The sequence below is a fragment of the Mirounga angustirostris genome, unplaced genomic scaffold (genome assembly GCF_029215605.1).
Source record: "Mirounga angustirostris isolate CCGP_5_RB_7025 unplaced genomic scaffold, mMirAng1.0.hap1 SCAF_11, whole genome shotgun sequence".
NCBI classification, from domain to species: Eukaryota; Metazoa; Chordata; class Mammalia; order Carnivora; family Phocidae; genus Mirounga; species Mirounga angustirostris.
Genome location: NW_026991719.1, coordinates 42,310,270 through 42,338,269, shown reverse-complemented (window position 1 = coordinate 42,338,269; position 28,000 = coordinate 42,310,270). Strand labels below are relative to the sequence as shown.

At 55.2% G+C, this 28,000-nt stretch overlaps 3 protein-coding genes across 11 annotated transcripts; 1 reads left to right on the top strand and 2 right to left on the bottom strand.

Annotated features, from left to right (window-relative positions):
* Positions 1–786: 786 nt before the first annotated feature.
* PRICKLE3 (prickle planar cell polarity protein 3) lies at positions 787–10,463 on the top strand. Of its 6 annotated transcripts, none has more exons than XM_064574051.1 (9): positions 797–1,098; positions 2,291–2,376; positions 3,221–3,404; positions 5,364–5,477; positions 5,776–5,958; positions 7,554–7,778; positions 7,895–8,081; positions 8,887–9,186; positions 9,747–10,463. In XM_064574051.1, the coding sequence occupies exons 1-9, from the start codon at positions 1,057–1,059 to the stop codon at positions 10,331–10,333; spliced, it is 1,908 nt and encodes a 635-aa protein (XP_064430121.1). In that variant the 5' UTR covers positions 797–1,056; the 3' UTR covers positions 10,334–10,463. The 6 variants fall into 6 exon arrangements, with proteins under 6 accessions (XP_064430123.1, XP_064430121.1, XP_064430124.1 ...); XM_045877821.3 differs by having other exon boundaries at positions 805–1,098; positions 5,821–5,958; XM_064574052.1 differs by having other exon boundaries at positions 807–1,098; positions 7,575–7,778.
* A 112-nt stretch (positions 10,464–10,575) lies between these two features.
* PLP2 (proteolipid protein 2) lies at positions 10,576–13,483 on the bottom strand. The gene is made up of 5 exons (XM_045877838.1): positions 13,241–13,483; positions 11,992–12,144; positions 11,800–11,895; positions 11,168–11,258; positions 10,576–10,980 (listed from the first exon to the last, which is right to left on the bottom strand). Exons 1-5 carry the CDS (start codon positions 13,334–13,336, stop codon positions 10,958–10,960), a joined length of 459 nt encoding a protein of 152 aa, XP_045733794.1. The 5' UTR covers positions 13,337–13,483; the 3' UTR covers positions 10,576–10,957.
* A 2,896-nt stretch (positions 13,484–16,379) lies between these two features.
* MAGIX (MAGI family member, X-linked) lies at positions 16,380–20,651 on the bottom strand. 4 transcript variants are annotated; one of them, XM_064574056.1, is made up of 6 exons: positions 20,513–20,651; positions 19,435–19,662; positions 18,649–18,731; positions 18,336–18,572; positions 18,056–18,227; positions 16,380–17,321 (listed from the first exon to the last, which is right to left on the bottom strand). In XM_064574056.1, exons 1-6 carry the CDS (start codon positions 20,559–20,561, stop codon positions 16,999–17,001), a joined length of 1,092 nt encoding a protein of 363 aa, XP_064430126.1. In that variant the 5' UTR covers positions 20,562–20,651; the 3' UTR covers positions 16,380–16,998. The 4 variants fall into 4 exon arrangements, with proteins under 4 accessions (XP_064430126.1, XP_064430127.1, XP_064430128.1 ...); XM_064574057.1 differs by having other exon boundaries at positions 16,382–17,306; XM_064574058.1 differs by having other exon boundaries at positions 16,382–17,321; positions 19,516–19,662.
* Between the last annotated feature and the right edge of the window lie 7,349 nt (positions 20,652–28,000).

Here is a 28,000-nt window from a genome sequence, read left to right as displayed (position 1 = left end):
TCCCTGGCTCCTCCCTGGGGCAGGGAGGGGCGGGAAGTGACTGGGATGTGCGTAATGGAACTGGGTACGGAGGAGGTACCCTGTGCCCACGCCGAAAGGCCGGTTGCTACTGCCGCCACCTAGCCTAATTAGAAACCCCCGCCCGGCGCCCGAGTTCTGACGGCGGGCCGGGGACCCCCTCCTCCCAGCCCTGAGGCACAGCGAAGCCTGACATGCGGAGGAGAGACTCCCAGCTATGGGACTGAGCTCAGGGAAAGGGATATCTAACTGGAGAGAGAAAAATAGGAGCCAGGAAAGGAAGGCTTTAAGATCTATTTCTCAGGACTTAGGGGGACAGGGCAGCTGGGCCTGTAAGGAAGGGGAGGGAGCGAGGAGTGGGGCCTCGGAACCTGGCCAGTGACTTTAACCTCTTCCCGCCATAAGTCTCAAATAGTCCTGGCTCTGATAGGGTTTGGGAGTGGGGGCTGTGGGGGTGTTTAAGAGCTAGCTCTCTGATGGTGGCGAGGGAGCACCAGCTGGGACTACGATGGGCTTGGAGATCATTCTTGCAGCATTCATCCGGGGGAAAGAGACCCTCGGAACATCACCGGGGGGGGGGGGGGGGGGCGGGCAAGAGGTGGCTTTAACCCCTCCTCCAAATAAACATCCAAGAGAAACGGACACGAAACGCCAACACAAATACCCTAGCGCACCACTTCCAAGTCCCTCCTCCTCCACTACAGAGCCCTCAAGCCCTGGAATAGTCCGTGAGAGGCCATGTGTTACCCTGGGGCTCTGAGGGCCGAGGCTTCCGAGGCCTGGCTCCGGCCCAGGGCAGGAAGGCTGGGGAGCTCTCCCGTGTGGCGCTCCTGGGCTGCCTGCCCCTCACCTCTAGGCAGGGGGCGCCTTGGCCCGGGAGTGAGTGCAGGGCCAGGGGCGGGCCGTGCGGGGCGCGCTCCTCCCACGCCGGTGTCAGATTTACGGAACAGAGCTCCCAGGCCGGACGCGCGGTGGCCTGACGGCCGCGAGGATTCCATCGGCCTGACCCTGCCCGGCTTGACCCTTCCCGGGCGCGCCATGTTCGCGCGTGGGTCCCGGAGGCGCCGCTCCGGGCGCGCGGTGAGCGAGGCTCGGGGCAGCGGTGGGAGTCAGGGGTAAACTGAGGCCCAGGAGAGGGGGCAGGGGATTGGGATAGCGAGGAGGCGCTCCACCGAGGGTCTGGGAATCCCCGTCCCCAGATTCCCAGAACGGAGGGGCTGGGGCTGCTGGAAGCGTGCGGATTGAGGAAGGTGGCACCTGCTCCCTAATCACCTCTCTGCACACTTCTATCAGCACCCCAGGGACCTGGTGGTCTCCCCTCTCGTGTGAATTCTGGGAGGGGATTCTGAGGGCCAAAAGACCGGATCCTGGGGTCCTGGACTGAGCGAGGACTTCCTGAGCTTCGGAGGGAAGGGGGAAGGGACTTTCCCTGTACCTTGGCAGAAGGCGATCTTAGGGGTGAGGTCCCACACTCCTGGGGTGCCTGAATATTAAGGGTCCAGGGATTGGGATGTGGGGGAAGAGGGCTTCCAGGCTTCTACTTGAACCAGGAGCTTTCTGAGTTCCTAGATAGCAGGGTTGCTCTACCTCTGGAAGGGGTCTTTAAGTGGGGTCTGGGTTTGGTGGTCCAGAGGAGTGAATAGCCCTAGGATATGAAGGGTAAAGGCCAAGGCTTCTTGCGGTGGGGGTTATTGAATGGATCAGGGGCCTCCTGAGATCCTGAAGGAGGGTCTCCAGTTCCTTGAGTATGAAAGGGGGAAGCCAGGGTTTGGGGGAGGGGCTGTTGAGATTCAGAAAAGAGGGGCAGGGTTCATGTGGGGATCCCAGGTAAGGACGGGGCCTCAGACTCCTACCCTGTGGAACTGGATGCTGCTGGCCTCCTGGGTGGAGAAGGGGCCAAGATGAGGCCTGGGAGGAGACACTGAGATTAGGGACTCTGTGCTCCGGTGGGGAGAGTATTCTGAGTTCTGGGGGAGGTGTTTGAGGCCTGAAGGAGTCAGAGGCAGGTGGGAGGTATCCAAGGCTGGGTGAGGGGGAAGGGAATTCCCTGAAAAGGGGGTATATAGGGAGGTGGCCTCAGCTGCCCCGCCTCTACCTCAGTTGTGTCCTCCTCCCCCGCGCTGCCGGCGCTGTCCCAGCCTGCCCAGCGCTGCCCTGGTGGGACAGGCCCCAGCGTGCGGTCGCGGGCCTTGGAGTGGAGAGGTGGGCGTTGACTTCTCTCTCCCCGCCCCCGCGCCTCGCCTGGTCCCGCGTCCGCCCCCACCCTCTTCAGCCTCCAGAGGCGGAGGACCCAGACCGCGGCCAGCCCTGCAACTCCTGCAGGGAGCAGTGCCCCGGCTTCCTACTGCATGGATGGAGGTAGGTGACCATCCCAGGGCCTCGCCTTTGTCAGGGCCCCGCCCTCAGGGGAAACCCCTAGAAGCTCCGGCCACACCCCTAGGCTTGAGCCCTGTCCGCCCGAGCAGCTCAGTTGGGGGAGGAGCCTCACGCTCAGACTCAGGGCCCCGCCCCCTGACTCGTTCCCAATTGTCCTGTTTCCAGGAAAGCTCCACCCGCCACATAGCCCCGCCCCCAGAAGTGTTGTCGCATGCCACTGAGTCCCATCCCTAGGGAAATCCTCAGTCCCAGGCGCTGAGCATTGTCCCCTGACATCCAGCGCCTCTCAGGCTCAGAACTCCTCTCCCGGACCCAGTGTCCTATCCTCCCACTGGAGCCCTGTACCCCAAACATCTCATAAAATACCACCAGCCGGCACACTCAGGCCCTACCCACAGGCTCAGAGCCCCCACCCGCCCACAAGTTCACAGCCTCCGCACAGGCTAGAGCCCGTCTCTAGGGAAAGTTCCCCCACAACCTCCAAAGCCAGTCCTGAGGAGAAACCCCTAAATTTATAACTCCAATCTCAGACTCAGAGCCCCGCCCCTATTCAGGCCCATTGCCAGGAAAGTCTGGCGTCCCAGAGATAAAAGTCAGAGGATGGCCTGCAGACCCCACGGCCCCGCCCCCAGCTCACAGCCTCGCCCTCCACTCCTGTCTTACCCACAGCAGTCCCGCCCCCGGGGCCCACAGCCTTGTCCTGGCTCGGGAGTCCTTGGGTGGTGCTAATCTGCCTGTCCCTGCCCCTTAGTTGGACGTCCTTGGGCTGCCCAGGACTCCAAGTGCGCTACCCCTTAATCATTGACCCCCATCCCGGCCCCCTCAGAAAGATCTGTCAGCACTGCAAATGCCCAAGGGAGGAGCACGCTGTGCACACGGTGCCTGTGGACCTGGAGCGCATCATGTGTCGGCTAATCTCAGACTTCCAGCGCCACTCCATCTCCGATGATGACTCAGGCTGTGCCTCGGAGGAGTATGCCTGGGTGCCCCCTGGTCTCAAGCCAGAGCAGGTGACCGGAGGCTGCCACCCGCTCTTGTTCTCCAGGAGATGCGCGCGCACACACACACAGGCACACACATACACACACTCAGGTAGAAACCTATTTCTGGGACAACACTAGACTGCATGCATCCTTCTGACCCCTCTGCAATCTCACGGTGGTCAGCCCCCCTCCCCAGTTCTTGGGGAATACTGAATGACCACTGAGTGGGCTGGTCGGGGCCTATTCACCCCACTCCTATTCTACCGCTTAACTCAGGTCTCATCCCAGCACTTCATTCGCCACATCCCCATTTACTGATTCGCTCAACAAATAATTATTGAGCACCTGCTGCATGTCAGACCCTGTTCTGGGCACTGAGGCCACAGCAGTGGACAAAACACAAACAAAATACATCTGCCCACATGGAGGTTAGATTCCTAGAGTGAGCACCAGCCAGTAAACAAACCTGGAAAAATATGTCAGATGGTGTAAGGGCTATGGAATAAAAAAAAAAAAGGCAGGGAAGGAGTAGAGGAAGAGAAATGTTAGAATGTAAATAGGGTGCCCAGGTCAGCCTCTGTGAAAATGACATTTGGGTTTCCTGAAGGAGGTAAAGAAGTGCCACGCAGATATCCACGGTTAGAGCTATCCCGGCAAAAGGGATAGCTGATGCAAAGGCCCTGAGGCAGGAGTGTGCTTGGCCCATGTGGGGAACAGTGAGGAGACCAGTGCAGCTGGAGCAGAGTGAGTGACTGGGAGAGGGGGTGGAAGTGAGGCCAGGGGTAGGGAGGGGGGCATGGAGAAGACTTTGACCTCTACTCTGAATGAAGGAGAAGCCACAAAAGGGTTGTGAGCAGAGAAGGGATGTGGTTTGTTTGAGGATTTAACAGGCTCCCTCTGGCTACTGTGAGGAAAATAGGCTGTAGGGGCAAGGGTGGAAGCAGGGGGACCGTGAGGGGGAGGCTAGTGCAGTGGTCCAGTGACTGACGACAATGGTCGCAGAAGTAGTGAGTGGTGGTCAGATTCCAGGTGTGTTTTGAAAGCAGAGCTAAGAGGATTTGCTTGTGGGTTGTGTGAGAGAGAGGAGTCAAAGATGACCTCAGGGAGGGAGGGATTAACTGATAGGGGACAGGCCAAGGCAGGAGCAAGTTGAAGAGTAAGAGCGTAAGTTTGGTTTTGGCCATCTGGAGTTCTGAGATGCCTGTTAGAGATCTGAGCGCAGTGGCCATGCCGCCTGGCACTCAAGGGAGGTGTCACAGGGCTGGAGGTATGGATTTGTGAGGCATTAGCCACAGAGTGGTATTTATAGCCATGAGGTTGGATGTGATTCCCAAGGGAGTGAATGTAGAGAGAGGCCAGAGAACCAAGGATGAGCCTGAGGGTCCTCCCGCATTTGGGGTCCAGCTAGTTGAAGAAGACCCAAAAGGGAAACAGACAAGGAACAGCCAATAAGGTAGGAGGAAACTGAGGACAGTGTTCTGGAAGCCGAGGGAACGAAGCGTCGCCAGGAGAAGGGAGTGATCGACTGTCCAGTGCTACTGATGGGTCCAGCTGATGAGGCCTGAGACCTGAAAAATGATTTTAAAGGTGCAGACATCATCAACAACCGTGACAGGAACAGCTTTGGAGGAGGGGCAGGGACAGAAGGGGCGGTGGGGAAGCTTGACTGCAGTCAGGTCTGGAGACAATGGGAGAGGAAGTGGAGGGGGCGAGTGCCCACAGCTCTTTTGAGGAACTCTGCTGTAAAAGAAAGAACGGTGGACAGCAGCTGGAGAGAAACGTGGGGTCAAGGCCTGAAGGAAATCACAGCATGTTTGGGAGGTGATGGAAATGATCCAGCCTGTAGGAAGGGGAGGTGGAGAGTGTCAGTAGACGGTCCCTTACGATGACTTTAATATTGTCCGACAAGTAGGGGCCCACCATCCCACTGCATCTCAACTCACCCCTAGTCTCAATTGTTCTCTTCCGTCCCCCACGTCCTCCCAGGTATACCAGTTTTTCAGCTGCCTCCCAGAGGACAAGGTTCCGTATGTCAACAGTCCTGGGGAAAAATACAGGATCAAACAGCTGCTGCACCAGCTTCCCCCACACGACAGTGAGGTGAGGAGTGAGAAGACAGGAACGGCAGGCCAGGTAGTTGGGGGGGGTGGGGGCACAGCCGGGGCAAATGCTAGGCAGCTGGAAAGAAATGCACAGGTTCAGAGGAGGAAAGGGAAGCCGATCTGACGTGAAAGGTGTGGACAGGCAGGGACAGTTGGGCCATTACTCGGCCAAACCACAGCTGAGCCCTGAGCCCTGGGAGAGGAGGTAAGGGGTGGGAATTTCGGGCAGGAAGCACCCCCTTATACCAAGGCCTAGAAGTAAACTCTCTAAGTGTGGATGAATTCTGGAAGGGGAGGGGGCAGGCATGGCGGGAGGAGCCTGGAAGACCCTCCTACCCCAGGCACAGTACTGCACGGCACTGGAAGAGGAGGAGAAGAAAGAGCTCAGAGCCTTCAGCCAGCAGCGGAAGCGGGAGAATCTGGGCCGTGGCACCGTGCGCATCTTCCCTGTGACCATCACTGGGGCCATCTGTGAGGAGGTGAGCCAGGGAGTGCCCCGGTCAGTGAGAGCAGTGCCTTTGCTCTAGGCCCTGGGAAGATGAGGCCTGCCACTTAAGCCCTAGGGGTCTGTCTCTCGTGTCCCCTCTGGTGGATGGGGTCAGTTTCCTTACGTCCCACTGTTAGGCAGGGACCATGCCTTAAGGCCTCCCTGGCCAGCAAGATCTGTCTATAGGGCCCCCTGGTGGACAGGGCCTGTTCCTCAGAGCTCACCGTCCAATGTGGTCGGTCTCTAAGGAGGCCCTAGTGGACCTTCTCTTAGTTCCCTCTTCACAGTGGATGTGAGGCGTGGGCTGTCTCTCTGGTCCTCTTGTGGTTCAGACGTGTCCTTAAGAACTGACCCACAGGGGGCGCCTGGGTGGCTCAGTTGGTTAAGCGACTGCCTTCGGCTCAGGTCATGATCCTGGAGTCCCGGGATCGAGTCCCACATCAGGCTACCTGCTCAGCAGGGAGTCTGCTTCTCCCTCTCCCGCTCCCCCCTCTTGTGCTCTTTCTCTCTCTCACTCTCTCTCTCAAATAAATAAATAAAATCTTGGGGCGCCTGGGTGGCTCAGTCGTTGAGCGTCTGCCTTCGGCTCGGGTCATGATCCCGGGGTCCTGGGATCGAGCCCTGCATCGGGCTCCCTGCTCTGCAGGAAGCCTGCTTCTCCCTCTCCACTCCCCCTGCTTGTGTTCCCTCTCTCGCTGTGTCTCTCTCTGTCAAATAAATAAATAAAATCTTTTAAATAAATAAATAAATAAAATCTTATAAAGAACTGACCCACAGGGGTGCCTGGGTAGCTTCGTTGGTTAAGTGACTGCCTTCAGCTTGGGTCATGATCCTGGAGTCCCAGGATCGAGTCCCGCATCAGGCTCCCTGCTCAGCGGGAGTCTGCTTCTCCCTCCGACCCTCCCCCCTCTCATACGATCTCTCTTTCATTCTCTCTCTCTCAAAGAAATAAATAAGGGGCGCCTGGATGGCTCAGTCGGTTAAGCGTCTGCCTTCGGCTCAGGTCATGATCCCAGGGTCCTGGGATCGAGCCCCGTGTCAGGCTCCCTGCTCCGAGGGAGGCCTGCTTCTCCGTCTCCCTCTGCCTGCCGCTCTGCCTGCTTGTTCTCTCTCTCTCTCTCTGTCAAATAAATAAATAAATAATCACTTAAAAATAAATAAATAAAATCTTAAAAAAATAAAAAGAACTGACCCACAGTGGCAGGGCCTGTCTGTAGGGCCCAGTGGTGGGTGGAATTTGTCTTCAAGGCCCCTCTGGGTAGGTGGAGCCCAACCCTAGATCCTACTGTTGGGGTCTAAGGTGAGGTTTGTCACTAAGGTTCCCCTACTGGGCTTGGCCTGTCTCTTTGATTTCCCCAGCGCCCTGAGGACACGACTTGCCTTTTAGGCCACCCATGATTAGAAGGGCCTGTCTCTGTGGTTTCCCACCCCCAGGAGTCCGGTTGGCCTCTAGGGGACCCTCCCGCGTAGGCAGGGCCCGCCTAAAAGTTGCCCCAAGGTGGAGCCAGTCACAAAGGTCAGCCAGGGGAAGGCCCACGTGCGACAGGCCTTGGCTGACCCCCGTCCATCTGACCATGTCGGCGGCAGCGTCTCTCTGTCATTTGGCAGTGCGGGAAGCAGATCGGAGGCGGGGACATCGCCGTATTCGCCAGCCGAGCAGGCCTGGGTGCCTGTTGGCACCCGCAGTGCTTCGTGTGCTCCACGTGCCGCGAGCTGCTGGTGGACCTCATCTACTTCTACCATGCTGGCAAAGTCTACTGTGGCCGCCACCACGCCGAACGCCTGCGCCCGCGCTGCCAAGCCTGCGACGAGGTTCGCACCTCTCTGCGCCCTCCCCGGGGTGGGAGTGGAGGGTGAGCAGGGCCAGGGGCAGGCCCTTCTGATGGCCGAAGTGGCCCGTGTGTGTCCCCCCCTCCTCCCCCCTGCAGATCATCTTCTCCCCTGAGTGCACCGAGGCCGAGGGCCGGCACTGGCACATGGGTCACTTCTGCTGCTTCGAGTGCGAAGTCTCGCTGGGAGGGCAGCGCTACGTCATGCGTCAGAGCCGCCCCCACTGCTGTGCCTGCTACGAGGCCCGCCACGCGGAGTACTGTGACGGCTGTGGGGAGCACATTGGTGGGTGAACAGGCGACTGGACCGGAGGACAGATGGACGGCTGGGCCGGAGCGCCGCCGCACCAGGATCCTCCGTTATAGTCCATACTTGGAGTCGGGCGCCGGCACCGTAGCCCTCCACCCCTCTCCGCAAGTCCCTCACCAGTATCCCCCATCATGCTGGACCCTCTAAACCACCCCCCTGCACGACCCTAGGCACCACTGCGTATCTAGGCCCACTTCCAGGGTTCCCTCTAATTCCCAGCCCCCTGGGGCTACCCTCTTACTCCTTCAGCCAAGGCCCAACTCCCCAGACTCTAAATAGACTCCTGCATCAGCCTAGGTAAGGTCCTACCTCCTAAGGCACACCCTACCCTCTAAGACCCACTCCTTTCCCACCAAGGCCCCGCCCTACCTTCTAAGCCCTGCCCCTCGCCCACCCACCCAGGCCTTTCCTTCCGTCCACCTTCTACACTCGGTCCACCTGAAGCCACCTCTTAATGTCTAAGCCTGACCCACATCTCAGAGTCCAATGCCCACCCCCAATCTGGGAGGCGGCACCCTGGGAAAGAGAGAAAGGGAGAAGAGGAGACATCAGCCGGTTTCCAGGAGAGAAAGGATGAGGAATCTTAGGGTGAAGCCCAAACCTCGGTTTCCCTGCTTTCTCCAGAGAAGGGCCCCATTCTGGAGAGTTGGGAGGGAGGGCGACTTGAGGTACCCTGCCTCAGATTCCCTGTCTTTTCCCAAGAAGGGGGCCATTCAGGACAGGCAGGGGATATGCCTGCCGGCTCTGCCTCAGTTTCCCCCCCTCTCTTCGGTCCCCGCAGGCCTGGACCAGGGTCAGATGGCTTATGAGGGCCAGCACTGGCACGCCTCAGACCGCTGCTTCTGCTGTAGTCGCTGCGGGCGAGCCCTGCTGGGCCGCCCCTTCCTGCCCCGCCGCGGCCTAATCTTCTGCTCGAGAGCCTGCAGCCTGGGGTCTGAGCCCACGGCTTCGGCGACCGGCCGCCGGAGCTGGAGCGCCGGCACGGTCTCCGCACCTCTCGCGGCATCCACGGCCTCTTTCTCCGCCACGGAGGAAGCGGCGGAGACCGCCACCAAAGGGACCAGCACGGAGCCGGAGCCTGGTAAGCTAACCCTCGAGCCTCGCCCAGCCTCTCGGAGCCCCGCCCCATCTCAAGCCCCGCCCCGCCCCTTGACTCGCCCTGGCCCTTCACCTGCGGCATCCCTGGCCCCGCCCCCACCTCAGCCCCGGCTGCATCCCCCAAACCTTGCTAGGCCTAGTCTCCAGCCCATACTACACCCCCTCGTGAACCCTGGCTCCGCCCCCCTCTGTTACAAGGCCCGTCCCCTAGCCTCAGCTTGTTCCTTCTTGACCCAAGTTCTTCCTCCTTTCCTCCAAACCCCCGACCTTCCACCCTCCGCGCCCAGGCCCCGCCCCCACTCTATGGCTAACTTGATCGGCTTTAGTCGATGTCACCCCCTCCTTCCATCAGAAGCCACGTTTCTATTCCCTCCACCCAGAGCCTGCCCCAGCCCTCACATTTCCCAAACTCCCCCCACCTCGCTGCCCCCCTCCGACCGCTGCTCCCACTTTCCCAGTCCTGATGGGGTGAAGTGGAGAGAAAGCCCTTCCACGGGCCTCCCCTCGGGGGCCAGATAACGGAGTTGCTCCATCTCTTTCCAGTTGCAGGCCCTGAGGAGCCCGCCCACTTTCTGAGAGGGGCCCCCCACCGCCACTCCATGCCAGAGCTGGGGCTCCGCGGCCCCCCAGAGCCGCCCCCGGGACTCCCCAGCCAGCCCGACCCAAGCCCGGAAGATAGTGCCTTTGGTCGCCAGAGCACCCCTCGCGTCAGCTTCCGTGACCCTCTGGTGTCTGACGGAGGCCCGCGGCGGACCCTGAGTGCACCCCCAGCCCAGCGTCGCAGGCCACGCAGTCCCCCACCCAGGGCCCCCACCCGTCGCCACCGCCGCCACCACTACCACCATCACCGCCACCATTCGGGCAGACATCGCCACCGCCAGTGTAACTTGGGATCGGGCTCGGACTCAGGATCTTGCTCCAGCTCATCTTCTAGCTCCAGTTCCGAGTCCTCAGAGGAGGATGGCTTCTTCCTAGGGGAACGCATCCCCCTGCCCCCGCATCTGTGCAGGCCTGGGCCTGCTCAGGACAATGCAGCGGGAACCCCCAAGTCCCCATCTCCACAGCTCCCCAGGAGCTCACGCCCAGGGATGCCCCGCCAGGCCAGAGACAAGAACTGCATTGTGGCTTGAAGGCAGTGTAGTCCTGGAGGGCTCCGTTCTCCGGTCAGTGTAGATGATCCCATCCCCCAACCGAAGTCATAAATCCCCTTCCTCCTTCATCCGTTTGTGTTAATGAAGTAATTTAATATTTGTCAGAAAACAGGCCTGGCTTCTTCACTTCCTTGCTCCAGCCGTCCTCCTCCCCAATTTTCCCCCTCCTGGTGCTTGAGATTTATCCACATTTGACCAAAGGATTAATTTATTCATTATCATATGTTCTAACCATCTGTTTATTTATCCCTCCACAGAACCACCCCCCACACTGAGGACTTTACTTGGTGTGGGTCACAACCTGGGGCCTAGAATCTGAAATCTGAGGTTCCCTCCTCCTCTCATTTTGTGGCTTAAGTGGGTGCATAGTCCGGGCAGAACAGGTGTCTCCTTTTGGGCAGAAGGAAGGGGGACAGAGGCACACCCATTAAAGATGGCCACACCCAGGAGGGACTGGCAGGTAGGAAGACAGATGCTCCCAATAAAGGCACTTGTACTTCAATAAGAGGCTGGGAGTTGGCTGGGAGTGTTGTAAGGGCAGGGAGGAGTTATTCCGAAGGAAGTGTTATTTGCAGGCTTCGGAGAGAAACGAAGGGAGTTCACCTACACCGGGCCATCTGCAGGGTCTGCAAGTGAGGAAAAGAGAGGAAAGCATTGGTAGGATCCATTTCCAGACAAGTAATACTGAAGCTTATGGTACTTATTGGCACTAAAGCCCTCAGTACCAATAAGGGGGCCTTTGGGAGACCCCTTTCCTACTCTCCTCAGCACCCTCAGCAACAGTCCCCCCCCCCCCGCAACACACACACTTACCAGTAGGGGCTGCTGTATGTCTTTGCTGCCTCAAGGGGAAGGTGATGTAGGCATCATAGCCAAAGAGGCTTGTAGCAAGTAGGCCCAGTACCTGAGGGTTGGGGTGGGAGTGAGGGAGGTTGGATTACGTGGTCGGCCTACTCAGCCTCTTGTTTCCTTGTATCTACCACCTCCAATGACTGCCCCCATGCAGGGATGGTGACTAAAAACCCAGATCAGGAAGCCAGAGAGCCCCAGGGATAGGCCAGGAGACTGGAATCGACCCCACCCTCCCTCCTCCTAGAACCTCTCAACACAGGGTAACCACATGGTGGCCCCACATGTCAGTGGCACCATTCACACTGTACATTTGAGACAAAGTTCTAGCAGATGGTAGTCTCACGTGTTGACAAAGAGGCCGCCTCTTTGTGCTTTCCACAAAGGTCCCTGTGTTGCACAAGGCACGGCCTTTTACAGCAAATGATGATCTTGGGAGGAGAACCAGAGCCCGGGCCAGACTTTCCCGCAGGCTCTGAAGACAAGCATGGCCTGCTACGGGCCACATACTTTCCTGCCAAAAGCAGAGGCAGAACTGGCCCCTGGATTCTCAAACCCCTCTGTCTTTGCCTTGGAGTTGCCTCTGTGGCTTTTACCCCTGCGATGATTTTGGAGTGGTTTCCTCCCTCAACAAGGACAACAATGGAGGTGATCAGGTAGAGGATGGCCGCTATGAGGGTTCGGAAGAAATCCTGTGAGGCGTGGGGAGAACAGAGGAAGTCAGCATTCAGAGTTACCAGGATCATCCCCACTGCCCAGGCCCCTTCCTAGCCTCGCCCCTTTCTCACACTCCAAGGCCAGTTGATGATCTGTATCTTGGTGTGCAGGTCGCACATGTAGATGACAAAGAAGATAGCAGCAAGGATCATCTCGACCACCGACAGGGAGGAGTATCCTGGTGTGGAGGCACTGAAGCAGATCAGAATCACCAGGCACAATATCTGGAAGGATGACAGGGGAAAGGGCCCCCCACCCCGGAATCAGCTCCCAGGCCTGAGGGGATTGGTTTAAATTGGAGGTCTCAAACACTCCGATGATGCCTATCAGGACTGGAAAGATGACAAATACTAATAGCTAAACGTTTACTGTGTGCTCATTGTGTCCCAAAAGCTGTTCTAGGGGCTGTACAAGTATTAATTTACTTAATCATCACGACAACCCAATGAGCTGGGTACTGTTATTAGTATCTTTATTTTACAGATGAGAAAAGTGAGGCACAGAGAGGTTAAGTGACTTGTCCAGGGGCACCTAGTAAGGGGTAGAGCTGGGTGCCTCCGCTTCCCTCCCCTTTCCCCTTCCAGCATAGGGGCGGGCTGCAGGGAGTGGTGCCGCCAGGTGTTTGGTGAGCACTGCCGCGGCCAGCTTTAGGGCCTCGACAGGGGCGGGACCTGCGGTTCCCTCGGCAACCCCTTTGGGAAGCGGTGAGAGTGACACCGGAGGGGCAGGGCTCTGTTAAAGGCGTCGCACCCCTTTTACAAGTGAATCAAAGGCGGCGCCCACTTTCAGGGGGATGGGAAACCCAGGCTCCCCGAGCGGCCCGAATGGCTTAGGGACCTCCTGCCCCACCACAGAAGGCAGAGGAAGAACTGGTAAAAGGGCGGACCGCCCAACCCCGTAGGACCAGGGCTCAGGGCCCCACCCCAGTAGGCCCCGCCCCTGGGCGCGCAGCCAGCCCGCCCGCCCGTGCCCAGGCCGCGCCACTCCCTGCCACGGGAGGCCCCCCGCCTCCTAGCCCCCTGGGATCCCTCCGAAGGAGCCCACTGATGTGTCCACGCGGTCTCCCCCCACAGGGCCCCCCATATGCGCTATGGGCCCCTCGCGTCACTCCGTAGCTCAAGCGGCTCCTGACCACCTTCTCCAAACCCCCCTGGCTCGCCCCGAGCCCCTGGTTTCGGGCCTCCACCACTAACCCACCCACCCGCGCCCCACTGCGGAGCGCCTCCAGGCCCGCGCCTGCCTCACCCGGGGCCTCTGGGCTCCGCGTGGTCCAGCCACTCCACCCTGCCTTTGCCCACCCGCCTGTCCCGGGACGCTCACAATCTCAGCAAACAGGAGAATTCCCTTTCGGGTGCGCGAAAAGCTGGTGCAGGCGGCCCAGCAGCCGGGGGCCGAGAGGCGCTCGGAATCCGCCATGGGGTGGGCCGGGGTCCCTAGGGGCGCGGAGTATCTACTCGCTTGCTCGCGGATTCCGAGACGCTGCACACCCTGCCGTCTTGCCCGCCGTCTGGCCGGGAAGGGGGCCCCCAGGGCGAAGGAGGGAGTGAATCACCTCGCGGAGCAGAAGCGGGCGGGGCCGGAGGGGGCCGGGCCAGGTGGCTGCCGCCCCGGAAGCCCCTTTGCCCCGCCCGCCAAGGATACTCCCCGCCGGGCGCGTAGCCCCCAGGGCGCCCCACCTCCGGGGGCGCCAGCCTTTGAGGCTTGGCAGTTCGGAGTACCATGTGCGGTAACGGAGAGGTCTTTTGCGCTTTCGAAATAGGAATGCTTTCGGTGCTGCCTCAGTTCAGAACCTCGGGGATCTGGTTTGGGGCAAGCACATGACTCAGTTTCCTTAGCTGTAAAAATGGCTGAGGCCGTGGTTAAACCCAGGTATGTTTCCAGAATTCTGAATATTTCGGATCTTAGAAAGTTGTGTATTTCTTAACACTCTCAGCGAGGTCTGAGGCAGCCCCGTTTTTAAAAAAATTTTTAAAAAATAGGGGCGCCTGGGTGGCTCAGTCGTTGAGCGTCTGTCTTCGGCTCAGGTCATGATCCCAGGGTCCTGGGATCGAGCCCCGCATTGGGCTCCCTGCTCGGCGGGAAGCCTGCTTCTCCCTCTCGCACTCCCCCTGCTTGTGTTCCCTCTCTCGCTGTGTCTCTGTCATATAAATAAATAAAATCTTTAAAAAAATTTTTTTTTAAATAAACACCTTAATATTTATTCAAGAAAAGGGGTGGAAGTCGTTCACAATAAGTGGGATAAGCCGGAACTGAAAATTGTCCCTCATTAAGTCATGTTAGGTTTTGTAACCAAATGGTGCCCAACACGTGGGAAAGCTATTTCCAGAGCTTTGTGGACTTCACATTTCGGATAAAGGATCATAGTGGGTAGAATAAACCTCTTAGCAGTGATGGAAATGAGACTGCACTAGCGCACAGGCTAAGAGAAAATAGAGCTTGGTGAGTTTCAAGCTGCTCAGTAAATGGGGACAGACATTATTAACGGTGTCACAACCCAGGGGCTGACTCTCTGTTCTGCAATCCTAGGGAGGCCCTGGCCCCAAGCGCTGGGCCTGTTTCCTGGTTCTAAGGAAAGGGGCCACCAGCACCGCCCTAGATGAATGAAGATGGGAAGGAGCCCAGGTTTTTTTACTGCTGGAAGCTTGGCAAGATGAGAGGTAGGCTCTTGGGGTGCCGGTCTGGGGGACAAGGCTGATGACATTTGAAGCGTGTTATCCTAAGCGAACAATTTCCCCTGACTCAGCCTTGATTTCTGCATCTGAGACAGGCACCTGGTCACAGGAATCAGGATCTCCCTGGAGATAATGCTGAGGATCACACTCTCCAGACTGGACGTTGGTTTTATTCTCATCCCATTTGAGGGAAGAGTTGTGGCTGGAAGGCCAACACAGTTAAACCCAAGGGCCTGCCTGCACCACCACCCCTCAACCTGGGGCCCCTCAAAACCAAGGAAAGGGGCACCCTTCTATCAGTCCAGGTTGCTGAGAGTGGTTGGGTGGTGGAAGGAGTGAAGCACACTTTTCCCAGCTTGTGCTTTCCAACTCTGTGAGAACATGTCTGAGTTTCTAGAACAAAACAAACTCTGCTCCACCTCGGGCCCTTTGCACTTGCTGCTCTCAGGGTTGTCAATGCCCTTCCCCAAGCTCTTCATACATTTGGCTTCTGGTCATTCAGGTTCCAGCTCAAATGTTGTCTTCAAAGAAACCAGCAGCCCATCATCATTACTTCCTCCAATGTAACCTCCTTTTGCTATCTTTATAACTCTGATCTCTCTCTCTGAAGTTATCTTTTATTTATTTTCTTTTCTTTCCTTTCCTTTTCTTTTCTTTTCCAACATAGGTCTACACAAGGTTAGAAATCTTTTATGTTTTGTTTCACCAGCATCTCCCCAGTGCCTATCACAGTGCAAGGTAAACAATTGGGGCTCAATTATTACTTGTTAAATGCAGGTGAGATTAAAAGGACCGGCTCGGGAATCGGCCTTCATTAAATCTTGCTTCAACCCCCTCCCTGGAGCCATTTATACTGTCTGGACCTCACTTCCCTCCCCCCCCCCCCCCCCCCCCCGTGAAATGGACATGTCAGGATTGTTGAGCAGATGTGTAAGTAGATGAAAATAGATACTGCAAGTAAAGCCAGTAGCTGGAATAAGGCTAAGTGAATGGTGGCTGGGGTTACTATTATTAGTCTCCTGGGTGTGACTGTGTTTATAGGACTGGAGCTCCTTACTTCCCTAGAGCCACACCTCCACCAGGCTCTGAGTCAAGGGTAGCTGGAAGCCCCAGCGCACTCCCCATAATGTCCACAGTGATGACCATTCAAGCATCCACCTCTTCACCTCTTTATACCCCAGCTCCCAGTCTGGCTTTGAGGTCCCTCTCTCCTCCCAGCGTCAGCCTGGAAATTCACACTCGGGTCTTTTAATTTGTCTCCCCTCTCCGGTGGGAGTTGCGCATTCCCGCCTGACCACAACTTCCTTCACTGGGGGGTGCGGGGGTGGGGGGATGGGGGTGTGGTGGGGGTGGGGGCCAAGTATTCAGGTTGTGGTGACAAGCGGAGGTGACTGGACATTTCTGGCCTGGGCCAGCGCTGGCTTCGGGGCCATCCCGGTTGGAGTCCCGCTGGCCAGATAAGCCCTGCCTTTAGGCCTCTGCTCCCAGGATGGAGGAAACTCTGGCCTCTCCCACGACCAGGAACGCCCAGCATGTGGCGTGTGCACACAAGCCTGGCTGCAGTTCGTCACCATCTATGGAAGAGGGGGCGCGGCTCAAAGGCTCTAACAGCCTTTTTTAGCCCAGCCCGCTGACTCACACCTTGCTGGCTCCGCCCCAAAGGGGGCTCCAGGGCCCCAGCCCATGCCCTAAGGGTGTCAGTCTACGTGCCAGCGAAAGCTGGCCGACCAAGGCCGGAAGTGAGAGACCACAGGCTCCTTGTGAAGGAAGCCACCCTGGTTCTAACCTTGCTATCGGGCCATCAGCTGATGTTCTGGACGATTCCTGCCTGGGGCTGGGGGTATTCAGGTGCACTCCCGCTACAACGGCCCACCTCTGCATTCCCCACGCCGGGAGCAAAGATTATCCGTGAGCCCCTCACACCTCCCCAAAAGTGAAATGAATGAACGCGGAGAGAAGCAGGAGTTGGAGAAGAAAAACGGAGTGGGGAGAAAGCACGCCAGGCTGAGGATCGGCACAAGCGGACCCCGCTAGAGGCCCACAGCACGAAGTAAACTTGTCAATGGTTACAAGAAGAGGCCCTCCTTGAAACCAGATCGACCCACCCCGTCCTTTGCGGGGTGAACTCAGGAGCCCCACCCGGCCTAGAGCACCTGGCAAGTCAAGACTGGGTCAAACCATTTTATTACCTCCCCCGCTCAAAACCAGAAGCGCAGGGCTGGCCCGTCCGGAGGGCTGTACCACTGACACTGCGTGGGGAGCGCAGGCTGGTCCGCGGCACAGCAGGAGTGGGGGTGGGGCAGGACCAAGTGGAAGCTCTCCCAGCGATGCTAGTGTGCGGTCGGCGGAGCACACCAGATCCAGGCTGGGCAGTACCAAGTGAGCATCGGACCGTCCCATACCTGTTCAGTGCCTCCGCCTCCCAGCTGCCATCTCGAGAGCAAGCTGCGCGGCCCCTGGGATCCCTAGGGCCCGCGAAAGCCGTTCCTCACTCGGCACCAGCCAGGGTCCCGGGGAACCCGGGGTTCGGTCGTCAGGGTCCTCTGTGCGGCGCTCAGGAGGAGAAACCGCGGGGCAGTCGGCCGGCGGCTCTGGGCTAGGCTCTGGGCTGCCCGGGGTTTGGGACGCTGTACCGGATGGAGGGTGCTGAATTGGGGAAGCACTGACGCTGCGAGACCTCATCACCTCTGGTCCACCAGGATCTGGGCTGCGATCTGGGGATGGCAGACCTGCGGGTTAGATTGGGCGAGAGGGTGGGGAATGGAAAGCCGAGCCCCCGGGGCTGAGGGCAGCGGGGAGACTCCAGGGGCTACAGGAGACAGAGACCCCACTCCTTAGAGAAATCTCCCTTTGAGGCCTGGACAAACCATTCAGGAACCGTTACCACCCCTCAAGACTCCCCCCCCGAACACACACAAACACACACGCTTTTCCTGAGACCCCCCCCCACTTCTGGATCCAGGACATGCCCCCCCCCCAAATAATTTACCACAATCCCAAAGGAAATCAAACCCTGACCTTGACCTCCAGATGCTAAACCCCTCCCATCTAGGACCCCGGACTATCTGCCTCGACTCCCAACCGTTTTCGTATGGACCCCTCAGCTTTGGAACTAGATCCCCACCCCCACCCCCCCACCCCCGCACCCTCTGGATCCCCATCCCATCCTCTCCCTGCTGAGACCCACTCTGCCTTCTCATGAGAGGACCACAGCTCTTCCTTCTAAACACCTGCTTTTACCCCAGACCCCTTCCCCCTTCTCTTCTCCCAGTACCTCAAAAGCCTCCCCTCTAAAATCTACTTTTATTCCTATCCTGGGACCCTGCCCTTCCTGATCCTGCTTTTGAGAATACCATGACCCCTCAAAGACGCTAAACTCTGACCTCCCCACTGAGACCACCAACCCCTCCCACCCTGGACCCCAGCCTCTCCACTTTGCAACCCTCTCCCTCGGGAAACCCACCATCTCCTTTCTGGGGCCCTCCCACCCCTTCAGGCTTGCCGGGGTGGGTTTCAGGGGGCCTGCTTAGTACGAGGCGGAGACGGGGGCCGCCTGCGCGAATGCGCTCCACCACCTGGGCATGGGTGAGGCCCTGAGTTGACTCTCCATTGATGTGGAGCACGAGGTCCCCAGCCTACAAGAGTGCAAAGAGAGGGGTATTGTAGAAAGCAGATAGAGAGCACCCCCACAAAGGGCGAGGATTGGGCTAGCACTGTTGAATGGACAGCGTCTTATACCTCACCTGCAAGCGACCAGAGCGCTGTGCTGGCCCGTTTTCCAGCAGCCCACGCACTGCCAGAGGAGCATCCCCTGCTGAATCTCGGCCTCCGCTTAATGTAAAGCCAAAGCCCGTGGAACCGCGAACCAATTCCACGCAGAACCGCCCAGAGGTCTGGAGCGGCTTCGAAGCAGAACGTGCCTTAGCCTGGGTCACTTGGGGTGGCGCGGGACCTGTACCCAATGTCTCTGACCGATGATGCTGGAGTAAAAACACAAGCGTACATACATTGCCAGTCTCAAAGCAGGTGGCATCCAATAAAAGGGCGAGGTGGTACCTGCGGCCGGTGTTCCACGAAAGTAGGATTAGGCAGCCGACTGTCTGTAACCTCTATGTCCGCAGAATCCAGCACACTAACGGCTGGAAGATGAAAAAGACAGTCAGAGGGGTACTCTATGGAAACCACCTAGGACCTGCCCCCTGATTTAACATTCTAGCCTCACCTCACTTCCTTGACTCTAGAATGCAGACTGACACATCCACCTATTTAACTGGGCTCAGCCCACATGAATAACTGACCTGAGCCCGACTTTTAAGTAAGAATCCTGGGCCCAGCTATTCGAATACACCTCCAGACCATCCTATAGTCCTCTAAGAACGCGAAGATCCCGCTCCTCATATTACATCCTTAGGCCCCCACTGCGGGGAGAGGGGGGTGCAAATCCATGATTGGGCTCCTGAACTTTTCAGGCTCCGCCCTCTAACTGGCCTCTAAACTTCAACCCATATCTGACATTTCGATCCCTCCCCCTGGCGTTTGTAGGCTCCACCCCCTAGAGTGGATTTTTTTTTTCCAGGCCCGCCCCTCAGCCAACTGCCCGCCCCCAACACTCTCCAGGCCCCACCTCCTCAGAAATGCCTTGCGAAGCCCCAGTGACAGGGATAACCATCCAGCCCTGCACCCACAACGAGCCATGCAACATTCACCCAACGCAATAACTTTCCCAGGGTCACCTCCTGGAGGAATAGTCTAGGATACCGCCAAGGCTCCGCCCCCTCGAAGCTCCCTCCAAGCCCCGCCCCGCCGCCAGTCACATTAGCCCCACCCAGGGGAGTAACTAACAATCCCGGGTCCGCCACTTCGGAATCCGGCTCCACTCAGACCGCGCCCCGCGGGAGGCCCCGCTCCGCCCCCGACACGCACCCGCGTTGGGGCGCAGGCGCAATGTGGCGCCCGTCCTGCGTACCAGCGCCGCCACGTCGGCCGCAGCTCGGGCCGCCAGGGGGCGCGCGTCCAGCCGCGCCAGGAGCTGCCGGGCTCTGGGGCCCGCCCGCAGCGGAAGGCCCCGGCCTGCGCGGGTGGAAAGAACAGGTCAGCACCCGCCCGAGCCTCGGCGAACCCCCACGCTCCCCGACGTCCGAAACCTAGAATGCCCCTCAAGATCTTCGGAGCCCCCCCGGCCACTCTCTCGATAGTTCCGGAGGTCTCCCACTGCCCCTCCCAACTCCCGCGACCCCCGACCATCGCGGGTATGCCCGTGGACCCCCGCCTGCGCCCACGATATCCCTGGAGAGAGCTATCTGACCGAAGTATTCCTGGACACTTCCCAGCACCCTGGGACTATCTCTGGAGGTCTCCGACTGCCCCTTCATAACCCCAGATTCCAAAGTCTTCCCGCACAGTAGCGAGAGGGACCCCGATTCCCCCAGATGTCCCGACAGAGGACGGTCTGCCCCTGCTGTGGCGCCGGCAACCCCGATTCCCCTTCCAGATATCCTAGGCAACCTTGATGGCCCACGGAGCTCCAGTTGCCCCTCCATTTATACCCAGAGGCCCCCCCGCCTAACCGCCACCCCCCCGCAATTCACTACAGACCCTGAGTGCCCACGGGTGTCCCCAGTGACCCCAAGGCAGAGCCCTGTGGCACATCTCCCCGGAGACTCCTGAGAGCCCCCGGGTCTGGTGCGCAGCCCCGCGGTGCGGGTGCGGGTGCGGGTGCGCGTGCGGGTGCGGGTGCAGGTGCAGGTGCGGGTCGGGGACCTCGAGCCCAACGCCGGCCGCCCGGCGCCCGCCCGCCCGCCCGCCCGCCACTTGGGCGCCAGGGCTGCTTTGTTTACCACCTGTCGGAAGGAAAAGGTGAGGAGCAGACAGACGGGGCGAGGGCTGGCAGGGACGCGCCCAGGCCCCCCCTCCCCCGTACCTCCTCTGCTCCCCCTGGGGTCCGTGGCGCCCCCCGCGCGCGGCTCCATGACCCGAAGTCCGCCGGGTGGACGCAAGGCCGCCGGCGGCGCGTGTGGAGCTCCTGGGCGCGCTCACCTGGCGACCCGCCCGGGCCTGGATGCGGCTGCGGCCGGCCGGTCCCGTGCCCCGAGCCCCGACCCGCGCGCTGACCTACCTGGCCGCCGGCAAGGAGGCCTGGCTGTGGGAGCCAGCGCGAGCGCTTGGCCTCGCTCTGCCTCAGGCGCCGCCTCTGTTAGCCCCGGAGCCTGGACTGGGCTCCTTTTCCACCCAGGAGGGGTGGTTAGTCCACGAGCGAGAAGGGGAAGTCGAGGCCCAGAGAAGTCAAGGGCCCCGCCCGAGCTCTGACAACTAAGAACGGGGGTGCAGAAGTGGAGCCCACGTTTACCAGGGAATTCTGCAGCCTGTAACGGAGCTCTGCTCAGAGTAGGGCGGGCACTCAGTAAACTTGCAGTGAATGTTTTCTACTTGGGAAATGGAAGAGTCTGTCGGGCTGGGCGGCTGCGGGCGGGGTGGGGGGTGCTTGGAGCCTTGGGGGCCATGGGAAGGTTTGGGGCCCTGAGCATGATAGGGCTGGGGGACTCCAAAAGCCGGGAAGGGCAGGTGCCCTGGAGAGTGGAGGGGCGGTAGGGGCCTGCACTTGAGGAGGCTTTCAAGGCCCCTGGGTGGGAGGGGTCGCCAGCCAATGAGAGGGGAGAAATGAGGCCCCTCTTAGGTATTGAAAGTGGGGGGTGGCCTGGAGGCAGAGGTCCCGAGGGGGGGAGCCCTTGGGCACAATGCTACTGCAGTGGAAGGAGGAATGGGGTGCAGTGAGAGACAGCCTGTGACCACCACTTTGTAGAGGAAGAAACTGGGGCCACAGGGGCTCAGACACTTACCTGTCCGGGACCCCACAGCCAGCCAACGACAGCACGGGCCTCAGGCAGCTTACCCCCAACAATCACTGGGGCTGTGACTGTTTCACTATGGACACTGTGGACACTTTCACTGTGGACACACTGTGCCCTGACGTCCATTCTGGGGGGCCGGGCAGCCTCTCTCATCCACCTTTGTCCTAAGTGAGAGGGGGTGAATGGTCCCTGCTTCCCTTCCTCCTGGGATCTCTTGGCCCTCCCACCTCTGACCTGACCTTGTCTTGGGGGGGGGTGGAATACACTGGACCTCATTCACTGCTCTGCCCTGTTCTTATGCCAACCACCTGGGGATGTCATAGTTCCCCAAATTTTGTGCACTGTTTTTCCCACCATCCTTCCTTTGCCTGCACTGTGTCCTCTGTATAGGAGCCCTTCCCAGTCTTTTGTCCACCTGAAACAGGACTGCATGTTACCAAGACCCAGTTTTAAGGCTTCAATATTCCATTCATCTATTTCTGAAAAGAAATGCAGAAGATGGATGATGGGCTATGTAGAATTGTAAACCAACGTGAATTGTAGTGGGGACCCTGGATGGTGGGTGGAGGTTCACTGAGAGCTGAAGCCAGCAGGTCCACAAATCTGGGGACAGGGGCAAGGATTGGGTTGAAGTAACAGTTCTTAGGTCACTAAGGCTGTTGGCAGGGTTGGGGGGTGGGGGTGGGGTCCAGACAGAAGCCCAACCCTCGTTACAGGAGGTGGAACCCTAGCCACCACTTTATCTGGAGCCTCAGTGTACCCCTCTAGGAAGTGATGGTAATGGGGTGTGCATTGTAAAATAGTCAAGAATTTAGGAATAAAGCTTCCAAATCACCTGCATTGGGGCCAGCCAAGCTATGTGGTTAGCAGCCCTGGTGTTTATCTTTAATCTATATTGATTACTCTCAGAGTGGACGGAACCAAACCCTCTCTCAGCCCCACTCCATAGTGGGTTTAAACCAATGCCTTAGCCTTGTCCATTCATGAATATAAACCTCTTGCCCCTTTTCACCTCACCTCATTCATGGATTTAAGTCAATTCTTCTCATAGCCCTACCCAATTCTTTTTTTTTTTTTTAAGATTTTATTTATTTATTTGACAGAGAGCGAGAACACGAGAGAGGGAACACAAGCAGGGGGAGTGGGAGAGGGAGAGGCAGGCTTCCCGCGGAGCAGGGAGCCCAATGCGGGGCTCGATCCCAGGACCCTGGGATCATGACCTGAGCCGAAGGCAGACACTTAACGACTGAGCCCCCCAGGCGCCCCTAGCCCTACCCAATTCTTAAGAATTTAATCAAGCTTTTTTTTTTTTTTTTTTTTTTAGCGGATTGAGGTTTGACAAAAATCTGATGCCTTTTTAACTGTGTTTATATCTGTGAGACTATCATTACAATCAGGATAGGAAACATAATCCTCCTGCCAAAAGTTATCTTCCTGCTGCATAATTCCTCTTTCCTGTGTTGTGCTCTCGCCAGCCACTGATTTATTCTATCACATTAGTTTGCATTTTTCTAGATGTTTAAAATTGAAATTGAGGGGCGCCTGGGTGGCTCCTAGGATTAAGCGTCTGCCTTGGGCTCAAGTCATGATCCCAGGGTCCTGGGATCGAGTGCTACGTAGGGCTCCCTGCTCAGCGGGGAGTCTACTTTTTTCTCTCCCTCTGCTGCTCCCTGCTTGTGCTCTCTCTCCCTCTCTCTCTCTGTCAAATACCTAAATAAAATCTTTTAAATAAATAAATAAAATTGAATTTGACACACAATGTTACATTAGTTTCAGGCACACAACATAGTGATTCCTCACCACAAGTATAGCTACCATCCGTCACCATACAACATATTACAGTACAACTGACTATATTCCCTATGCTATACCTTTCACGCCATGACTTTGTTCCATAACTGGAAGCCTATACCTCCCACTTCCCTTCACCCATTTTGCCTATCCCCCCACCCCTTCCCCTCAGGCAACCACCAGTTTGTTCTCTGTATTTATGGTTCTGTTTCTGCTTTTTACGTTTGTCCATTTGTTTTGTTTTGTTTTTTTTAAAGATTTTTATTTATTTATTTGAGAGAGAGAGAGACTGAGAGAGAGAGCACATGAGAGGGGGTAGGGTCGGGAGGGTCAGAGGGAGAAGCAGACTCCCCGCCGAGCAGGGAGCCCGATGCAGGACTCGATCCAGGGACTCCAGGATCATGACCTGAGCCAAAGGCAGTCGCTTAACCAACTGAGCCACCCAGGCGCCCCTCCATTTGTTTTGTTTTTTAGATCCCACATATAAGTGAAATCTAGATTTCTATATAAATGGAATCATACAGTATGTACTCTTTTTGGGGAGCAGGTCTGGCTTCTTTCACTAAGCATGGTTATTTTGAGATTTGCCAAAAGTTCAGAAATAACAGAAGTAAAACCAATCAATCAACAGAGTAGCAATTAGTAAATTTTATTGTGCACACAACAAGAAAATAGTTTGCAAACTAGGAGCACTCAAACCAAAACATGGGATGAAGCTCAGGGGTATATTGTTATAAAGCAGTTTATACAGTGAGAAAGTGGTGACTGTTTATTCTTCACAGTGATTGGTTATCATATTAGAATTTTCTTCAATGATAGAGAATTGGTCAGTGGTAACTTCATATCTACCTTGGGAAACAGTTTAAGTTTTGTTTATGATTTCCAGAAACCTAAGCAAGAAATGACCCAGGTCAAGTTAGCCTTGCAAAATAAGCTAAGTTGAACTCTGTTTAGGGGCGCCTGGGTGGCTTAGTTGGTTAAGTGACTGCCTTCGGCTCAGGTCATGATCCTGGAGTCTCAGGATCGAGTCCCGCATCAGGCTCCCTGCTCAGCAGGGAGTCTGCTTCTCCCTCTGACCCTCTCCCTCTAACCCTCTCCCCTCTGACCCTCTCCCCTCTCGTGCTCTCTCTCTCTCAAATAAATAAATAAAACCTTAAAAAAAAAGCACTTTGTTTATATGTCCAAACTGGTTTTGTTTCCTCAGGAAATTTTTTAGGTTGATCTCCGTTTGTTTTTGATTTTAACAGATCCATCCAAATTTTTCATTCCATTTTATTGCAGAGTAGTATTCCACTGCATGAGTATTTCACAGTTTGTTGATCCACTCACATGTTGATGGATATTTGGGTTGTTTTCAGTTTTTGGCTATTAATGAATACTGTGGGCTGAATTGTATTGCCCCAAAATTCATATGTTGAAGCCTTAACCCCCAATAGATAGTCTTTAGGAGGTAATTAAGGTTAAATGATATCATAACAGTGAGATTCTAAACCCATAGGATTGAGGCCTTATAAAAAGACAAAGAGAGCCTCTCTCTTTCCCTCCCTCCATGTGAAGATACACATAGAAGGTGGACATTTACAAGCCAGGAAGAGAGCTTTTACCAGGAACTAAATTGGCTAGTACCTTGATCTTGGACTTCACAGCCTCCAGAACTTTGAGAATTAAATGTCTGTTGTTTAAGCCACCTTCTATAGTATTATGTTATGGCAGCCTGAGATGACTAAGACAACAAATAAAGCTGCTATGAACATTCATATACAAGTCTTTGTGTAGATACATTCTTTCATTTCTTTTAGGTAAATACCCAGGAGTGGAATGGCTGGATCATATATCCGTTCAATTTAAGATACTGCCAAACTGTTTTCTAAAGATGCTGTATCATTCTACATTTCTATCATCAGTCTCTGAGAATTCCATTTCCTCCATATCTTCTCCAACAGTTGGTATTGTCAGACTTTTTTACTTTTAGCCATTCTGAAATGTATACAGTGGTTCTTCATCATGATTTTCACTGGCTTACCCAAAAAACTAATAATAATTGAACATTGTCAACACAATTATTTGCCATCTATATATGTTCTTTGATAAAGCATGTGTTCAAATATTTTGCCTATTTATATGGGGTTGTATTATTAAATTTGGGGCATTATGTGTATATTATGGATACAATTCTTAAGAAGAGTGATTTGCATTGTCTTTTTTTTTTTTTTAAGATTTTACTTATTTATTCATGAGAGATAGAGAGAGAGAGAGGCAGAGGCAGAGGGAGAAGCAGGCTCCCCGCGGAGCAGGGAGCCCGATGCAGGACTCGATCCCAGGACCCTGGGATCATGACCTGAGCTGAAGGCAGACGCTTAACCGACTGAGCCACCCAGGCGTCCCTGCATTGTCTTTTGAAAAGCAGAAGTTTGGGGCACCTGGGTGACTCAGTCGGTTAAGTGTTTGCCTTCAGCTCAGTTCATGGTAACCAGGGTCCTGGGATCGAGCCCCACATTGGGCTCCTGCTCACTGGGGAGCCTGCTTCTCCCTCTCCCTCTCCCTCTGCCTGCCACTCTCCCTGCTTGTCATCTCTCTCTCTCTCTCAATCTCTCTATCTGTCAAATACATAAATAAAATCTTTAAAAAAAGAAAAGCAGAAGTTTTGAATTTTGGTGAAGTCCAATTAATCCACTGGTTCCTTTATGGATTTTCCTTTTGATATCCTGTCTACACAATCTTTCCCTAACCCAAGGTCACAAAGTTTTTCTCTTATTCTTACTTCTAGAAATTGTATAGGTTTAGGTTTTACATTTAGGTCTATGATCTATTTTGAATGAAACCATTTTGTTTTTTAAGATTTTATTTGAGAGAGAGAGAGCACGTGCATGAGCATAAGTCAGGGGGAGGGGCAGAGGGAGAGGGAGAAGCAGATTCCCCACTGAGCAGGGAGCCCAGACACAGGGCTCAACCCCAGGACCCTGGGACCATGACCTGAGCTCAAGGCAGACACTTAAACAACTGAGCCACCCATGTGCCCTTGAATGAAACCATTTTTTAAAAACCATTTTATGTAAAGAAGTATGTTTCAAAATTATTTTTGTGTGTATAAAATTTATATCCAATGTAGGGGTGCCTGAGTATTCAAAGTTGTTTTGTTCTTTGCATTTCTTTTTCTAAATTTTATTTATTTATTAATATTGTAATATTAAATATTCCAAACATTTTATAATTTTCAGTGTACATGTCTTGCACTTTTTTGTCATCTTCATCCCTAAATACTTTACATATATGATGGTATTGTAAATGGTATTTTCTTATTTCAACTTCTAACAGATTATTGCCTATATAGAAATACAAATGATTTTTTTAAAAGATTTTATTCACTGGGCGCCTGGGTGGCTCAGTTGGTTAAGCGACTGCCTTTGGCTCAGGTCATGATCCTGGAGTCCCGGGATCGAGGCCCATATCAGGCTCCCTGCTGAGCAGGGAGTCTGCTTCTCCCTCTGACCCTCCCCCCTCTCATGTGCTCTCTCTCATTCTCTCTCTCAAATAAATAAAATTAAAAAAAAAAGATTTTATTCACTTATTTGAGAGAGGGAGAGCATGAGAGGGGGGAGGGTCAAAGGGAGAAGCAGACTCCCCGCTGAGCAGGGAGCCCCATGCGGACTCAATCCCAGGATCCTGGGGTCATGACCTGAGCCGAAGGCGGTTGCTTAACCAACTGAGCCACCGAGACGCCCCAGAAATACAAATGCTTTTTGGTTATTGATCTTGTATTCCGCAACCTTGCTAAACTAATTTATTAGTACTGGTAGATTTTTGGAGATTCCACCTGATTTTCTACATAAATAATCATGTCTGAAATAAAGATAGTTTTACTTCTTTCGATCTGTATGTTGTTTATTTCTTGTCTTACTGCATTGCCCATAACCTCCAATTCAATGTTGGATAAAAGATCCTTTTCTTGTTCTTCATCTTACAGGAAAGGAATCAATCTTTTATTATTATCATTCCTCTCATAGCCACACCCAATTCATGAATCTAAACCAATCCCCTCTTAATCCCACTCCAGCATAATTAATGTTGATTACTACAAGATGTGGTGGGCCAATCCCATTTTAGACATCCCCTTTATGAATTTATGCCAAAATCCTTTTAAGCCCTGTCCCATTCATAGATTTAAGCCAATTACCCTCTTTTAGGTTCACTCCATTCATGGATTTAAGCCAATCCCTGTTTTAGCACTGCATTCCCGGATTTGAGTAGAACTCCCTCATAGCCACACCCCATAAAATTATTTAAATCAATGTCCTGGGGCACCTGGGTGGCTCAGTTGGTTAAGCGACTGCCTTCGGCTCAGGTCATGATCCTGGAGTCCCTGAATCGAGTCGCACTTGGGGCTCCCTGCTCAGCAGGGAGTCTGCTTCTCCCTCTGACTCTCCCCCCTCTCATGTGCTCGCTCTCTCTCATTCTCTCTCTCTCAAATAAATAAATAAAATCTTTAAAAAAAATAAATAAATCAATGTCCTTCTTGACCCTGTCACATTCTGAGATTTAAGACCATCTCCACATTAATGTATTCTTTTTAAAATGTATTCTTATTATCTCCATTTTGGCCCCACACTCTTTGATTTAGGCTAATCTACCTCATAAATCCTACCTATTCACTGATTTGAGCCTCACTCCTTTGCCAACTTCCTGGATCTAAGCTTTAAATAAAAGCACCCCCTCCTTTATTTATTTATTTATTTATTTATTTATTTATTTAAAAGATTTTATGTATTTAT

Coding starts and splice junctions, on each gene's coding strand:
- PRICKLE3 (XM_064574051.1), top strand. CDS start 1,057: ATGTTCGCGCGTGGGTCCCGGAGGCGCCGCTCCGGGCGCGCG. Junction 3,405..5,363: donor CTGGTCTCAAGCCAGAGCAG/GTGACCGGAGGC, acceptor ACGTCCTCCCAG/GTATACCAGTTTTTCAGCTG. Junction 8,082..8,886: donor CGGCTGTGGGGAGCACATTG/GTGGGTGAACAG, acceptor CGGTCCCCGCAG/GCCTGGACCAGGGTCAGATG.
- PLP2 (XM_045877838.1), bottom strand. CDS start 13,336: ATGGCGGATTCCGAGCGCCTCTCGGCCCCCGGCTGCTGGGCCGCCTGC. Junction 11,259..11,799: donor ACTCCAAAATCATCGCAGGG/GTAAAAGCCACA, acceptor CCCAACCCTCAG/GTACTGGGCCTACTTGCTAC. Junction 10,981..11,167: donor ACATACAGCAGCCCCTACTG/GTAAGTGTGTGT, acceptor CCTCACTTGCAG/ACCCTGCAGATGGCCCGGTG.
- MAGIX (XM_064574056.1), bottom strand. CDS start 20,561: ATGGAGCCGCGCGCGGGGGGCGCCACGGACCCCAGGGGGAGCAGAGGA. Junction 18,732..19,434: donor GAAGTGGCGGACCCGGGATT/GTTAGTTACTCC, acceptor TTCATCTTCCAG/CCGTTAGTGTGCTGGATTCT. Junction 17,322..18,055: donor AGGGCCCCAGAAAGGAGATG/GTGGGTTTCCCG, acceptor TCTAACCCGCAG/GTCTGCCATCCCCAGATCGC.